The sequence below is a fragment of the Cupressus sempervirens genome, chromosome 1, assembly GCF_028749045.1.
Source record: "Cupressus sempervirens isolate cs-2001-9-10 chromosome 1, ASM2874904v1, whole genome shotgun sequence".
In the NCBI taxonomy this organism is placed as follows: Eukaryota; Viridiplantae; Streptophyta; class Pinopsida; order Cupressales; family Cupressaceae; genus Cupressus; species Cupressus sempervirens.
Window position 1 is genome coordinate 297,763,183 of NC_143118.1, and position 18,123 is coordinate 297,781,305.

Sequence of the window (18,123 nt, forward strand, 5' to 3'; positions counted from 1 at the left end):
ACTCTATCATTATCATACTTTCTTCAAATCCTCTTCATTAATAAAAATATATAACACTCTACTAAGTTAGCATAATGTCTAATCAACTAAGGTTTGACATCAATGACAACATAATAACTCAGATGACTCTTTTACATACAATAATAGCATTCTCAGTTGCATTATCAATTGAGGCTAACATCTACATCTAGGATGAAGGTCGTGCCACAACAGTTGTGTTGAGCAAGGAAACACAGCCGCAGTAGACTCCTAAGATTAGACCCTCTACCTCTCACCTAGCTTTTACTAGAGTTGGGAAGATGTAAATTGACTTGATGTACTATTTTCTTAGAGTTTACCCAAAAAAATTGCCATTTTAATTTGCTTCAAGCTATTAGGTTACCAACCATTAACAATCCACATGAGGATGCCATTTCTTACCCAATTTACATTTAGATCATTAAAATATGTCTAGAGCGAGCTTGTTTCTTTTGTTTGCTCATATACTAACTTATTGGATACGTCTCCTCATTGAATTTTGCCAAAAAAATGCATTTCAATTTAAATTTAAGCAAGTTTGAAAGTTGTGAAGTTTTTGTCAAATTTTCCTTAAGTTTTTTTCAAATTTTCCTTGGGCCTTGGCTAGTTTTTGCTTTTGGTGAGTTTTTCAACAACGCTTAAAATAATGTGATATAATTCGTCCATGAAATCATTCTTTTCCTAATCTTGCATGGACTAAATTAGTGCTCTTTGATTAAACTAATTCAAAGGTGTTGCTAATGCATCTAAAATTAGATGTTTTCGTTCACAAAATCTCTAGAATCTTGCTTGTGTTACAAGCATTGTCAACAATATTGTCATTGTACCAACGGAAATAAGACAAGTAGTTATTTCATTATTGCGAAACCCACTAGAAAACGTTGTACAATGTAAATATCTACAATTTGTATATAGCTTAGTGTCATAGATTATTTTAGACCAAGGGAGCTTCCACTTGTAATTTTAAGAAGTTTTTGTAGTTGTTTATGGTGACTCCTCAACACTTCCAAGAATCCCGACAAAACACTTCTATATGAGAGAATGGCAAAAAATAGCTTACTTCATTATGCAAGATTAAATGATTGAATATGAAATAGTATAATGAGATGCCTCAACCATAAAAGCAATAAAGATAAGATATGATGTGTCTTATCAAGATTGTTGATGTTTTGTAGCTTTAATCGGATAAATCCTATGAAACTAAATTATTGAAGATATATATATATATAATCAATTCTCATTATATTAATCACATAATAATAATAGACATGTCCCTCCTTGCCTCATCCTCAATATAAATGCAAGGGAGATCGCTGCATTTGTAAAACACATGAATCACAAGTAGTGCCATTACATTTGCAACTGTTGATGTTGTCACTTCAATCAGATTTAATTGATAGATAGAGACAATCCCTCTATATTTATTGGTTAAACATTATTGCATTTGATTAACCGTCAATTAGACATATCTACTTGTGTGTGTGTGTGTGTGTGTGTGTTGTTATTAATATTGTCTAATGGCAATTAACTTACAATAACCAATATTGATTAACGTAGAGACATCTCTCTCTCTCTCTCTCTCTCTCTCTCTATATATATATATATATATATATATATATATCTATCTATTCGGACACACACTTTGAAAGCACATACAACACAAATGCGCCATTACATTTGCAGAGATCCTACTCATTTAACATAGTATCAGAGAAAATTCTCTTGCAGCCTGTAAAATTCAATTAGTGACTAAGGTGCATCTGTGTCGTATCTGAATCTTATTGGAGAAATCATTAAGTTTGAAGACCATTCTTTGTTACATCAGAGGTTACAATATATTTCATGAATGTTTGAAATCGATAATATTATATACAGCAGCAGCGATTAAATATATATAGTCCCAGCGATAAATGGACAACAATATACAATCAACTTTGATGGACACATGGGTATGAAGAGAAAGATTGAATAGACCAATTAATGGCACTAGAAGTGACTCTGTTTGAACTTTGACATCAATGAAGGCAGTGGCTGTATCATTAAATGAACACACAATTTAACAATTAATATTGTCAATACATGAAGCCTGATAAAAGATATACGGCAGACTGTTGATGGAAATCTGAAGTGGAGAGTTGTCATTTGCTTACTTAATAAAGGAGCAGAGACATGCCACTAAAAAGAACTGCCAAATCATATATATTCCATGTCAGCAATTAAGGCTAGTTTGTGTGGTTACGGTATAAGAGAATGGTTTAATAATTTTTAGATTATCGGCTTTGTAAGTCAAATAACATATAGCAATTAAATATTTACAAAGCTTCATCCCAGTGACAAGACAGAAAGAGATATGGTCAAAGGATCGGAGCCTGACCAAGCTGCGATAAAGGTTTGCAGATGAATCAGGAAATTAGAAGAATTATAGATGCCAAGTCAGCATTCACCATGGATTATAATATTAGCAAGATCATAGTATATTGCAGTTGAAATTTGGCAAACTGCATGATATAGAAGATTAAATTAATATAAATGCTACCGAAATGATTTTCACATGTCATCCGAGTAGCAAACTTTCTTATGCGATGCCGCCTGGAGTCATCGAAAGTCTAAATGAAATAAATAAATATTAGCGGAACATAATGATTAAAGAATAAAGTTACAATAAGAGTGAGACCCGCCAATTGTAAAGACACAATGGTAAATATCATGTGCAAGGAAAACTAATTAATTACCATAAAGAATGATTCATAATAATAATGTTGAGAAGAATTTGTTAATTACAAGAATCAACATAAGTTGGTACAATTATGATTAAAGAAAGGGTATAATTTATTTCTAAAGAGACATGACTTCTTATATCTTATAATGTTTAAGATATATATGACTCTGAGTCATGTGCAAAATGGTAATCACCAGATGCTAGAAGAAACTACAAATCTGACTTTTACATACATATAGAATGTACTCACATCGTTTAGGATTTCATTGGATATTTGCTCCAAAATAATGAGAAGTATTTTTTATTAATATATCTTCAATGTTGTCCTTATTATTTTTGTGGTCAACCTCTTATTTGTATTGCTATATATACTATAAGAGTTATTTACATTGATCTTTTCCGGGGATGCTCTTGTAAGAAAAGAAGATTGATATCACATTCAGAGGGAATTTGACATTTCATTAGAGGCAGCCTTGGAAAGAGAGGGAGTAGATAGAGGATATGTTTCAGCTGACTTATTTTCTAAGATCTTGATCATATCTATTTAGAGGAAGTCTGAAAATCCATGTGTGTGACTGCATGATTTTGATGGACCTACCCCCTGTGTACATCATGAGGAAGTGACGACTTCCAAATGATTATCACTTGTATTTGTAGATGTTATTGAAAGGTAACAATCTTAAAATAACTTAATCTTCTATTATGATGGACATCTTAAGTAAATCATGATAGATTATTATTTGCATGGTGGATTAAGTTCCTTAAAAAAACCATGGCCTTCTATTGTGATGGACATCTTATGATGTCTAAACAAATCATGATAGATGATAACTTACAAGGTGGATTAAGTTCCTTAAACAAACCATGGCCTTCTATTGTTATGGACATCTTATGATGTCTAAGACAGATCATGATAGATTATATTTTGCATGGTGGTTTAAGTTCCTCAAACAGAGCATGAATGTTTTTACGGTAAGTATTATTGAGGATGCATTACCTCTGGACATTTTTTGAGTACTTGGTGAATATCATGTGACTTGATATTCTGAGGGCATTACTCTTGATATCATGAGGTGATATCCAAATGATGGATATCCTAATATTACATTGAGGTAATATTATATATTGTGTTTATCCTCCCTAGCTAAGAGGGAGTGTTGATGTTGTAGTTTCAGTCGTATTGAATTGATCTAGATACGATCCCTCTATGGTTATTGGTTAAACATTTTTGTATTTGATTAATCGTCAATTAAACATATCTACTTTTATGTGTGTGTTTGTGCATCTGTGTCTATGTGTGTGTATTGTTATTAATATTGTCTAATGGCAATTAACTTACAATAACCAATATTAATTTAACAAAGAGACATATCTCTTCTACTCCTACACACACACACACACACACACACACACACACACACACATTTGAATCCACACATGAAAAACACACACAACACAACTAGTGCAATTACATTTGCAACAGTCCTAGTAATTTCACAGCGACGATCATTTTTCCCCAACATGGTATCAAAGCAAATTCGAACTTCTGGGAATAGCAGCAGCAGTTCAAACTCTATGGATTTCTCCATGCAACTCATTGATGGAAATATTGCCATTGATGTCAAACTACAGAAGAGAAGATAGTGTGTGATAAGAGCAATGAATAAATGGGTAAATAATATCAGTGGTAAATCAAGGATATATATTCAGACTTATTAAATTGATATATATATATATATATATATATATATATATATATATATATATATATATATATATATATATATATATATATATATATATATATATATATATAAAACAAAGAGCTTCTATATATATCAGAGGATATAAAAAGAGACGGAATACATAGACATAACAGCAATATGCGATGGACGAAATGAATTTGTCAATGATTAATTTCTCACAACAGTGAGCAGTACTAAAAACAAAAGAATATACTGGCGATGTAAAGGCAAAGATGTTAGAGACCAATTCAAATATTAAATAACATATCCAGCGATAAATATATTTGGAGATACACAATCAAAGGATGATGAAGAAGTGGGGATTTAGCAATGGTAGCAATCAAAGTAAGCGTAATTAGGAGCAACAAAATATGCAGAAAATAACTATGTTAGTCAGCGATAATATTTTTGAGGACGTCTGATGAATATGATAATACCATCAAGTACATTTCAGCCAGCATAAGTATTAAAGATGCAATGGTATTAAGTCAGCCAACTATGTGTCATTCCACATCATGGAGTGTCCAGATTAATTAGCCACGTAAGATGTCATGGGGAGTTTGGAGATCAAAGTGTCGTATGGAGTTTGGAGTATGATTTACTGCCGGAAATACATTAGACAGACTAAGCGGCAGTTTAAGCGTGCACTACGTGAGGAGGAAGTGACGTGGAGTGTAGACCAATTGTTTGGAGGGCAAACCACTCGATAAGGAGAGTAATACACGTGTTGAGCAATGGTGTATAATGAGAGCAAACAATTAGACGTGGATCACCGGGTAATAAAGAGTTCAGTATCGAATCACCTCCAAGAGGCCTACATGGAAAGTGCATGATAGTCTAAGGAAGGACACTAATCCCATAAAGGGGATGCATTGAACACAAAAAGAGAAGTCAGCAGATAATTAAAACAGTAATAAAGGCAAAGTGAGAATTCAAAAGTTCATCAGAGCTATTATTAGATGAGGAGCTCAAAAGATTGATATCAGATTCAGAGGTTGTTTGACACTTCATCAAAGGTAACTTTGGACGAGGAGCTCAGAAGATTGATATCAGATTCAAAGGGAGTCTAACAGTTTATTATAAGCAATCTTGGATGCAAAGATTAACAAATTGATATTCAGGTAATGATTTCTTCTCTATAAGGGAGAGTTTTGAGGTGAAATTTCTTGTAATGTTTTCTTCTCTGTAATAGAGAAGTTCAAGGTAAAATGTCTTGTTAATGAGTTCTCCTTTGTGAGAGAAGTTTGAGGTGAAAACCCTTGTTCCGCCCTATGCAAGTAGGTATGGTGGATACACCCTCTACGTTGAAGCATGGTGGAAATGCATTCTTCTCTAGGAGAAGTTTGAGGTGAAAACCCTTATAGTTCCACCCTTTACGCCAAGGCCTGGTGAATGTCATGTGAGTTACTACATGACTTTGTGGTGACTATAGTAAGGTGATGATCTTACAATAGTCCTAATGTGAGATATTTAAATTCATTTGATCCATTTATAATGTATTTCAGTCCATTATGTCAAGGTGTAAAGGCTAGACAAGCCATTTGTAATTGTGCAAGGAGGTCTTAATGTGGTCAATAAGGTCAAAATGTGTTTGTAAACTCAAGGGTAAAAATTTTGTAAATGGTGGTCAATATTCCATTATGGCATGTTTGTAAGGTCGGCACAAAATTGTGAGATCAAAATGTTCAAAATGTAAAAGTTGATTAAAAGTTGCAACTTTAAAACTTTGCAAAAAGTGCAAAAAAGGGTTAAAAGCATGTAATAGGTTGGCTCAAAAGGGTAGTTGGGAAGTTGTAAACTACCAAAAAATCTATAAAAGCATTGTAATGGTCGTTCCAAGAAAATGAGAAAAAGGGAACATTTTGGAGCAATTCTAATATAGTTATTTTGATTGGTGTATTCAAGACTTGTTGTTTTGATAGGTGTTTCAATTTTTGTATTGTTTCCAAGCCTTGTATGGCCATGTAAGATCTCAAAAACATGTATAATCTGTATCTATTGATATTAGGATAAATAATATTCCTTTTGGTTTTTGTTTGTAGCGATTATATGGAGAAATGAATAAGTTTTGAGCATTTTGGTAAAAGTAGTTGTTTGCAGATTTTGTATTCTCTAACTAAAGTCAGATTGAAGCATTTTTTACGAACACATTTGGAATAATCAGAACTTCTAAATGGATTCATTGGCAAGATATGTGAATCCACTTTTATTTCCTTTTGGTTTGAGTCATTTTCATTCAGATTTGTAGAAGTTATACATCTTTTAGAGAAAACTGGTTTTTAAATACCTTCAATGGAATTGTAGGCAATGATTTGTGCTCACATAACGATTTGTGCATTGAAACAATTAATGACTTACATAGGCAGAAACTAGATTCATAGAGGGTTACTATGAAATTGGATTGGAATAATTTGGATTTGTCTTGAGAAAGATATTGGATGCCCTAGGCAAGGTTACAAGTTTTGTTTCTGGTTTATGACAGTGAAAATGGGTCTCAGTACAAAGACCATAACTTGTAGTTTATTTATTGGATTCGACTGAGATTTGGATATGTTTTAATAGGTCTAGCTTTTAAGAATTCCTCCAAAGGGGTTTGCAAGAAAATATCAGAAACGAAAGATATAAATAATATACTCTGGAATAGAAGTCAAACCACGTGAATGGTGAAGTATTGATTAACTTCAGTTCAAATATATTTAGTTTTACCTCATGAGATGCCTCTAATAATGAAATTATTTAATAGATGTTGAAGGTATCAGCATGTATCCCACTTATTGCTTGGTTTGCAAGATGCTCTGCATCAACATGACTTTGTGGTTACTATAGTAAGGTGATGATCTTACAATAGTCTAACCTTCTATCATGATGGATATCATATGGTTGATGTCTATGCAGATTATGATAGATTATATCTTTTAAGTCAATATCAACTGAGAGAGATATCATCCAATAGATATCTATGTGTTGTATTGTATAGATATATGTCATGGTGGATCAACATCCTTAAACAACCCATGAATCTAATGTTCTTATGGTAAGTATCATTGAAGATACGTGCGCACATACCTTATGGACATTTTGAGTATTTGGTGAATATCATGTGACTTGATGTTCTGAGACCATTACTCGTAATATCATGAGATGATATCTAATGGTCAATGTTAATGCAATAGGATCTCTGATAGAATAAACTATATTTCAGACTGTAATAGAATATGTAACTTACTTGCTCTCAGATTTGTGTGTTGCAGTTCTTCAATTCAGAACAGTGCTTTGGAACTTGGAGAATCTTCTACTCAAATGATAATGTATAGTTGTTCTGCAATAATATGCAAGAGGAACAAATTGTTGGGACTGCATATATGACTTGTGATTGATATATGATAAGTCCCACCGATGCTATAATATATATATATTCAATGAAGAGTTACATCCCCGTAGGGGCATGACTCTACGTTGACATAACTACTAGATTATCTTTAACAAAACAATGTTATTCAAGATCAGTGACAGTATTTTATCTTGCCCAATACAAACTATATAACAATGCATTATACCCGATGTGAAATCAGTGATAGAGAATGTTTAATAACAAGTGAAGCCTATATGAGTCGAAGGCAGTGATGTTAATTTCATATACAAATATATATATATATATATGCACATATGTGTATATACATATATATAGGTATATATGTATGTCTAATATAACCACAAAATCAAATTTAATTTGTTCAGTATAACTTCGACAGAAGCTATATTTCAACACTCCCTCTTAGCGAAGGAGAAGTAATAGATTCCTCAATAGATACAAGAATACAAAATGTCTATATTTAATATATTATCTGACTTTTAACACTTTGTAATAGTGACTAGTCAAATAATTAAAATCACCATGCTATGAACACTATCATAACATATATTATGATCTCTAATTGTCCGAAACAATATCTAGAGTAATCATAATGCATTTGTTATCAATGACTTCTAGCATAACCGGAACAAACATCATGATAACACATTTGCAAGATCGTTACCTTACAAAGGATTACCTTCTGAATATATATGTCCATGAAAGATCGTCACCTTTCATTACATATTTGATGCAACTAAACAACCATAGAAGCATAAACACACATAAATTGAAAATTTAAATTCAATATCCAATATTACAATTTAATCATACCAAGTTTTCCTCTAAAGTATTCCAACTTAACTTTAGCAAGAGGCTTGGTAAAGATATCCGTTGTTTGCTCATTAGTACTGATGTACTCCAATTTGATAACACCTCGACCCACCATATCTCTAATGTAGTGATAAGGAATTTCAATATGCTTAGAACGATTGTGGAAAACTGGATTAGCTGAAAGCTTGATACAACTTTGATTATCGCAATGAATCACAGTGGGCTTCAAAGGCCTTTTGAACAAATCTCTGGCTCCCAAAGAAGAGGCAATGTATTCTGCTTCAATAAAGCTTAATATAACTGAGGATTGTTTTCTGCTGAACCAAGAAATCATTCCAAATCCAAGACTAAAGCAACATCCAAAAGTACTCTTACATTTAGTAGAGTTGCCTGCCCAATCAGAATTTGAATATCCATGAAGATTGATGTCTACTTGATCATATCTAATTCCCATGCCAATAGTGCTTTTTAGATATCTCAAGATGTATTTAGTTGCATGTAGATGTATCTTCTTTGGTGCACACATAAACTGGCTTAAGGTGTTAGTAGCATAACATATATCAGGACGAGTATTCACCAAATACATTAAGGATCCAATAATTTTCCTGTAGTAAGTAGCATCCAAAGATTTAGATTTGATCATATCATTCTTCAGCTTGTGTAGGTTGACTTCCATAGGAGTAGTTGCTGATTTACATTCCATCATTCCAAATTTTGTCAAAATATCAATAGTATATTTTCCCTGGTTTAGAAAAATGTAGTTACCCTTTTGCCAGACTTTCAGTCCTAGGAAGTAGTAAAGAAGACCTAGATCTTAAATATCAAACTCTGTCGTTAGTTCTTGTTTGCACTTCTTTATAAGATGTTCTTCACCTGTTATCATCAAATCATCAACATATAATACAAGAATAATCATGTCATCACCATCTATCTTGAAGTATAGGTTAGGATAAGCTTCATTTTTAGAATACCCTAACTTTGTTCGATAGTTGTCTATTCTTTCATACCATGCTCTGGGAGCCTGTTTAAGACCATAAAGTGCTTTCTTTAACTTACACACGTGAGATTTCCTGTCATGAGTGTAGAACCCTTCTAGTTGCTCAATATAAACCTCTTTTTCAATTTCACCATTTAGGCATGTTGTTTTAACATTCATTTGATGAACTTTCCATCCTTTGGATGCTGAGATAGCCAAGATAGTCCTAACTGAAGTGTATCTAGCAATTGAAGCAAATATTTCTTCATAATCAACACCTTCTTTCTGTGAGAAACCTCGCGCTACAAATCTGGCTTTGTAATTTTCAATGCTGTCGTCAATTGCATGCTTGATTTTGAACAACCATTTAAAAGAAACAACTGATTTGTTTTTAGGTTTGGGTACAACATCCCATACATCATTTTTTAATATAGAATTATATTCTTCAATCATTGCTTCTTTCCAAGGTTTGTTTGATAAGGCTCCCTCAACATTTGAAGGTTCTATTTTGATAAGTTCAGTTAATAATGCTACATAACATGATTGGTTTCTTATTCTTTTACTTTCTCAAATTACTTCATCAGGTTCAACATGATTCTCTTCTATCATTTTCTTAGCCCATAGTGGCCTCTTTTTATTGTTAACATTTTCAGTATGCTCAGGATTTAATGTAGTGGTAGAAGAAGGTTTGGTATCATTCTCCCTCTCAATTTCTGCTGAGTGATTTTCATCTATTTCAGTGACAGGTTATGTAAGTGATTCATCACTATTTTTAGAAAAATTGAAAGCAATATCTTCTTTAAATTTCACATCTATACTAATCTCAATTGTTCTTTTACCCAAGACAAAAATCATGTAGCCTTTGGTTGTTTCACTGTATCCAATGAGTATCCCCTTCTTCCCAGATGGTTCTAGTTTTGTTCTTTTCTCTTTATGAATGTGAATATAAACAGGACACCCAAATATTCTTAGGTGACTTAGATCTAGTTTAATACTCGTAAATACTTCTTCAAGAGTGGTGTTTTCTAATACTGAGTGTGGACGTTTGTTTTGAATGTAAACTGCAATGTTAGATGCTTCAACCCAAAAAGAAGTATGAAGATTTTGATTGTGCATCATTGCTCTACCTGATTCAACAATTAATCTAATTTTAAGTTCTGCAACTCCATTCTGCTGAGGATTATATGGTATAGAAAACTCCCTCTTAATCCCAACAGTAATGCAAAAATCTTTGAAAATCTCAGAGATGTATTCACCTCCATTGTCTGACCTTAGTATTTTTGTTTTCTATTCTGACTAGTTTTCAACTACAGCTTTGAATTCTTTGAATTTTGATAATACTTCAATTGATTCCTTTTGTTTTAGGAAGTAGATCCAAGTTCTTCCAGAATAATCATCAATAAAAATTACATAATAGGGACACCCATTTAGGGAAGGTACAGACATAGGACCACAAAGGTTAGTGTGGATAAGTTCAAGAATAGATTTTGATTTGTGAACACTTTTAAGAAATGATTATTTAGTGTTTTTGCCTAGGTCACATCCTTTGCAAATGCTTAAATGATCAATTTTGAGACTAGGTAATCCTTTTACAATTTTTCGTATAGATGATAATGCATGATAGTGAAGGTGACCTAGCCTCCTATGCCAAATTTTGGAAGAATTTGAGGTTTCATGACTTAGGGCTAAATTTTGATTATTAAAAAGTTTATATAGACTTTCATCTCTAAACCCAACAGATATAGCTTTCTTAATGTTAGAGTTCTTTGGCCAAGATAGAACTCTGTCCTCTTGAAAGGTGACTCTGAAACCTTGGTCAACAAGACCGAAGATAGAGACCAAATTCCTTTTTATACCAGGGACGTATAAAACATTTTTAAGTTGAAGAGTAATACCTGAATTTAGGTGGATTGAGCAGGACCCGATACCTTTGATTGGATGAGTAGAATTGTCTCCAATAATTACTTCTTCTGAGGAGTATTCAGAGAAGCTTTCAAATTTGTCTCTAAAACCTGTTATATGCCAAGATGCTCCACTGTCTATAATCCATGTATTTTTGCTTGAATTTAATTCACTTGAAAGCGCTAAATAAAATGTAAATTTTTCTTTTTCCTCTTTCTCTTCTTTAACTTCTACTAGGGCTGCTTGAATTCTTTTCCGTTCAGGGAAAAAGTTGTGTGAATAACCAATTTTGTCACATTTAAAACATTTTATTTTCGACCAATCTCGTTTCTAATATGGGTTGTCAAATTCCTTCTTGTTACGTTTGAATTTTCCTTTCTTGTTTGAATTTGCATAAAGGGCTTGGGTTTCTCCCTCTTGATTTATGCTTAATCCTCTTGAAACTAGTCTTGATTCTTCTTGTGTGCACTCATTTTTGAGTAATTCAAATTTAGGGAGTTCAGGTCGAGAACCTAGACCTCGAATACAGGTTTCCCAAGATAGAGGAAGACCTCTTAAAGCTATCATGCTCAGTTCTTTGTCATCAACTCGATTTTCAATTGCTGCAAGTTGATCTTTTAGTTCAGAAATTCTTAGGAAGTAAGATGTAATTGACTCCCCATTGTTCATCTTTATATATAGAAGACCTTGTTTTAAAGTTAGCAGTCTACTAGTATTATTGATTTCAAAAATATCCCTAATAGTAGATAATATTTCAAATGCAGTCTTCAGATTGCATATGGAGGGGAGAATTATTAAGATAATATCTTATACTTTCTATAATAGTCAACTACTTGTCTGTAGTCCGTCTTTCAGTCTAGATAGGAATGTTTCCTATCCCGTCTCTTTTTTCTTCAGTCCAGATAGGAATGTTTCCTATTCTGTCTCTAGTTTTGTTTCTAATTCCGTCTTCAATCTACGTTGTTTCTTTTAGAAACAACGTCCTTGTAATTCTTTATAAGGAACACATTTGTTCCTCTGTTAATCAATCAATCATCCGGAAATCCGTTAATCTGCCAACTCTTCTTGAATCTTGTAATATGGTATCAGAGCTAAATACTTAAATTTTTCGGAAAAAATTATAATTTCTTCTTGAAATTATTTGTTTAAATTTTTCCAAAATTATTTCAATTAAATTCTCCAAAACCCACCTAGGGTTTTCTGCTTGGAGAAATTCCCGAATTACAGTTCTGCAAATTGCATGAAAATCGTGGTCGTTTTGTACCATTCTTAGCTGATATCTTAAAATTGCGCTTTCTTTCGCCTACATCTTCTGCAAATTGCGTTTTTTTATTGGTATTTTTTACCACGGATTGTTTGGTCCTTCAGACTCACAGCTCTGTGTTTGGTGAAAATCGTGGCTTCTCTCTTCAGCAAGCTCACGTGGTATCAATCGCGGCTCTGCGTTTTTTTTACAGACCTTTGCAAATCCGCCATCATTTGGAGGTCACACTCTGTCTTGCAACGTCTCAGTCTCTAATCATTTGCTGGGAAGCAGATTCGACCATTTTTCATCAAGAAATCTGAAGTTTTTTCAAGCTTTTTTCAGTGCCTCGATTTTCGAGCCAGCGGATCCAAAAAACGACGGCAGATTCCTTCTGGGTTTTTCGAGCTCTCTTCTGGGTCTTTCATATTTTTGCCTCAAAGAAAGTGCCTTCACAGATTTTCATTGAAAAACATGCCATGGCATCTCTGACAAATATTTTGCTCGAGCATAATTCCAAATTCAATGGTCACAATTATGGAACCTGGAAGCAGCGCATCATCGCAATCTTCGAATATCGAAACACCGATCAACTTGTTCTGGGTGTTACGCAGCGTCCGACTTCTCCGGGTCCTGATCAAGGCGAAGCTACATTTTTCGCCTTCTGAATTTGTTCCTGCTTTTATGGGTTTGTTGATTTTCTCCTCAAAAATCATTTCAAGTTGTCTGTAATACGCAAAGTTGCGTGAGATTCTGGGTTTGTTGATTTTCTCCTCAAAAATCATTTCAGGTTGTCTGTAATACGCAATGTTGCATGAGATTCTGGGTTTGTTGATTTTCTCCTCAAAAATCATTTCAAGTTGTCTGTAATACGCAAGGTTGCGTGAGATTTTGGGTTTGTTGATTTTCTCCTCAAAATCATTTCAAGTTGTTTGTAATACGCAAGGTTGCGTGAGATTTTGGATTTGTTGATTTTCTCCTCAAAAATCATTTCAAGTTGTCTGTAATACGCAAGGTTGCGTGAGATTCTGGGTTTGTTGATTTTCTCCTCAAAAATCATTTCAAGTTGTCTGTAATACGCAAGGTTGTGTGAGATTCTGGGTTTTACCGTTTTTCCACAAAAACGAAGTTTTGTAATCTATTTTGAGTCATAGCACTTTCCTGGCAAAGCTTCTTGGTTTCAACATTCTGTAGATCCAAGGAGGGTCTCAATTATCACAGAATGTTCCGAAATCCGTACGTTGACCATTAAGGGAGGGTATTAAGATAATATCTTATACTTTCTATAATAGTCAACTACTTGTCTGTAGTCCGTCTTTCAGTCTAGATAGGAATGTTTCCTATCCCGTCTCTTTTTTCTTCAGTCCAGATAGGAATGTTTCCTATTCTGTCTCTAGTTTTGTTTCTAATTCCGTCTTCAGTCTACGTTGTTTCTTTTAGAAACAACGTCCTTGTAATTCTTTATAAGGAACACATTTGTTTCTCTGTTAATCAATCAATCATCCGGAAATCCGTTAATCTGCCACCTCTTCTTGAATCTTATAATAAGAATATGATCCTTTACAAAGTCTATAATGATTTTCATAGCCTTGTTGTTGTGCCTTTTCCATGTTATTTTATCTGGATCATTTTCAGGAATGAATTTGTTTGATTCTATGTACTCTTCTAATTCCATTTCTCTTAATATTATCATGACTCTAATTTTCCATGATGAGAAGTTTGATGCTCTCTCAAATCTATCCTCTAATCTTACGTGATTAACCATTTTTGAATTTAGAGGATAAATTTATGTTTTATAAATGAGATTTAGATTTAAAATTCTGAATAACAGAGTTTCTTATGAGGATAGCTCTGATACCATGTTAATGCAATAGGATCTCTGATAGAATAAACTGTATTTCAGACTGTAATAGAATATGTAACTTGCTCTCAGATTTGTGTTGCAGATCTTCAATTCAAAACAGCGCTTTAGTACTTGGAGAATCTTCTACTTGAATGATAATGTATAGTTGTTCTTCAATAATCTGCAAGAGGAATAGATCGTTGGGACTGCATTAATGACTTGTGATTGATATATGAGAAGTCCCACCAATGCTATAATATATATATTCAATGAAGAGTTACATCCACGTAGGGGCATGATGCTACGTCAACGTAGGGTGATGACCCTACATTGACATAACTAGTGGATTATCTTTAACAAAAACAATGTTATTCAAGATCGGCGGCAGTATTTTATCTTGCCCGATACAAACCATATAACAACGCATTATACCCGATGTGAAATCAGTGATAGAGAATGTTTAATAACAAGTGAAGCCTGATATGAGTCAAAGGAAGTGATGTTAATTTCATATACAGATATATATATCTATATATATGTATATGCACATGTGTATATACATATATATAGGTATATATGTCTGTCTAATATAACCACAGAATCAAATTTAATCTGTTAAGTATTACTTCGAGAGAAGCTATATTTCAACAGCCAATATCTTCTTATCAATGATAGTCTTAAACATACCATTCTTGATATTACGCTGAGGTAATATCATATCTTGTGTTTATCCTCCCTAGCTAAGAGGGAGTGTTGATGTTTTGTAGCTTCGATTGGATAAATCCTATAAGACTACACAATTGAAGATATATATATATATATATAATGTGAGATATAATATATATATATAGATATATATCTAAACTACTATTAGGAGAAATTAATATAATAATGATTGAAAGATATTGTGTGTGTGTGTGTGTGTGTAAAATCAATTGTCATTATATTAATCACATATCCCTTCATGGGACATGTCTCTTCTTACCTCATCCTCAATATGAATGCAAGAGAGAGAGCTGCATTTGAAAAACACATAAATCACAAGAAGTGCCATTACATTTGCAACAATCCTTCTTCCTCAAAAAAGACAAGGAAAACTAGAAATAACACCTAGGACCACAATAAATTCAAGTCATGTGAATAAATCCCCTTCTAGGACCTAGCTAGGTACAAGACCATATTCAGACCAACAGTTTTATCCCATATGTTCTGCTTTTAGTTGTCTAAAATGAAAAAAGAAATGCAATCACGTTTTTTATAGGCTGCAAGCCAAACATGGTCCTACATATCCCAATTTTTTCATCCTTATTTGTTTCCTTGTAAATTTCTTCCAAATGTTCTGATAAGATAATGACTATAATATGGCAAGACAACATTAAAGCCCATGTTGAGTGATGAATATAAAGAACTATAAACACTGATTAGTTAAAAACTTGAAATTTAATACCAAATAAATTGTATATAACACCTAGTTGTAATTAAATTTATTCAAGAAAAAGTCATTATCTTAACAATCTTAGCCAAAACTAATTATGAACACACTTCTTATGGTGACATATTAGTAGATGAATATAAATATATGTTATCAATATTCAGTATTCAAGGGGATTACATGGTAGGACAAACCTGTCCTGGAGGTGGTAAATCTTTTAATGAAACCTTGGATGGAGCACCATCAGGTACACTAATGCAATTTTTATACCCAGCTTCTTCCATGGAAAGTTTATCTATTTCCCCTTCGACCTACACAACATGAAGCTTATTTACCAAAAAGATCATCAACATGAATTTCAAAGAATCAAATTAAAACTGGATTAGTACAATTATGATGTCTTGAGCTCCCTTTATATCATCTAGCCCGTAAGGAATCTTTTCACCACGCTTTTCCTGCACATAGAACAAAAAATTCAAGTTCCTACTTAAGAACTCTATTGTGGCCATTTAGCGGCTCAATAATAAGCTTTCTATAGAGAAGAAGCAATAAATATCAAAAAGTTAAATTGCAATCAAGAGGTTTCTTAGTACTGACATTAATAATCTACTTTGTTCATAATTATAAGTGCATTAAAAGCTCAGAATTAACCTGCCAGAAATTCTTCTGTAAATCCCGGTACTTACAATTGACAATCATTCCATTCTTTCTATATGTAAATGCAATTACAGGCTGTAGAAAAAAAATATGTAAGTTTCAAGTATGCCAAACTATAAATTAAACTATACAAATTCAACTAATATAGCTGATTCACCCTGAGTTCAGTCAACCTTATTAGCACGTGAAATCTGCATAACACCATTCCTCCTAAGTGTTTCCAAAGAAATACCACGCTCCATAAAGTATTCAGAAATCTGTAACAAGAAATATGATTTTCATAAAAAGCATCTATAAGACTATGAGTAATGCATGATGTGTAGTTACCATCATAAAAACTACAAGAAATGAACAAAAATACCCAGAGTTCCATTGAATCATAAATAATCAGCTTAGACAAATTACGTGCAAAAACCAGACTAAAAGTACAAAATGTTTAAAGTCAAGCAAAACAGCTATTGTACAATATTACAGGGAAACTATCCAAAAAGGATTTCTGTGCTTCTTATAATATTGATTAACAAAACTTCAACTTAAATTCAAAATACTTCATAGCATCAACACAGCTACAAGAAAAACTTAACATACCATTTCAATATGAATTGGTCAACTTGAATGTCATGTTAAATATTCATTGTTACATATCAAAATAATAATTGCAAAGCTTTTTGAAAAGAATTAAGTTGTTACTCCCTTATAACCATAAAAGTAACTCCATTTTATTTTATAGTTAAAAGATTAATCAAGTTTGAAAGAAAGCAAGCTGCTAGGCCACATCACAAAGAATATGTGTAGCATAAAGTTTGTTCCCTGCCCTACTAACTCATTTAAAGATGAGAAGGTTGTGTGTGATAAGATAAGATAGATTTATTAATGTCCAAAAAAAGACAAGAAAAGAGGATCCAGGGGACTGCCGAAAACAAGACAAGGGGCCATAGCACGGAGACCAAACGGTGCCCAAAGAAAAGCAGAAAAAACAAACTGCTGAACAATGAAAAGAGAGAGAGAATAGGGGAAGGGAGCCAAGTTTCATTGAAGCAGAGCTCAATTTTTACTGTTTACTATGTAGATCTCCTTCCTCAACTGTGGGTATGTGAATTTGAATGCACTGTAATTGGTTGAAATGCTAAACCATCAATTCAATCCACAATCAAGCGGGATTATATTGCCATAAAATTGATAGTGCAAGGACATCCAGGCTTATTTCTACCCTGCTGACATTTTGGTCCCTTTTTCTGATTTTTGTGTTTGTCTCAATGCAGTCAGCACACAATGTCTATTGTTATGTTCAATAACAGTGGTTATCTAACCATGTATCAACCGTTTCTATTATTTGTTAGCTATGGGTAGTTATAAGTGTCAATTGATTCAAGGTTTTGTTCCTCTTGGCAACCACTGAATC

General features: G+C 33.1%; 1 protein-coding gene across 9 annotated transcripts in view; it reads right to left on the bottom strand.

Annotated features, from left to right (window-relative positions):
* LOC149577301 (primase-helicase Twinkle, chloroplastic/mitochondrial-like) overlaps positions 1-18,123 on the bottom strand; it is a 278,047-nt gene that overhangs the window by 194,556 nt on the left and 65,368 nt on the right. For all 9 annotated transcript variants that reach the window (XM_089823294.1, XM_089823338.1, XM_089823307.1 and 6 more), the window contains 4 exons: positions 16,895-16,978; positions 16,716-16,796; positions 16,454-16,519; positions 16,259-16,375 (listed from right to left, as the gene is read on the bottom strand). In XM_089823294.1, the coding sequence (XP_089679420.1) occupies positions 16,259-16,375; positions 16,454-16,519; positions 16,716-16,796; positions 16,895-16,978 (348 nt within the window). The remainder of the gene's footprint in view (positions 1-16,258; positions 16,376-16,453; positions 16,520-16,715; positions 16,797-16,894; positions 16,979-18,123) is intronic.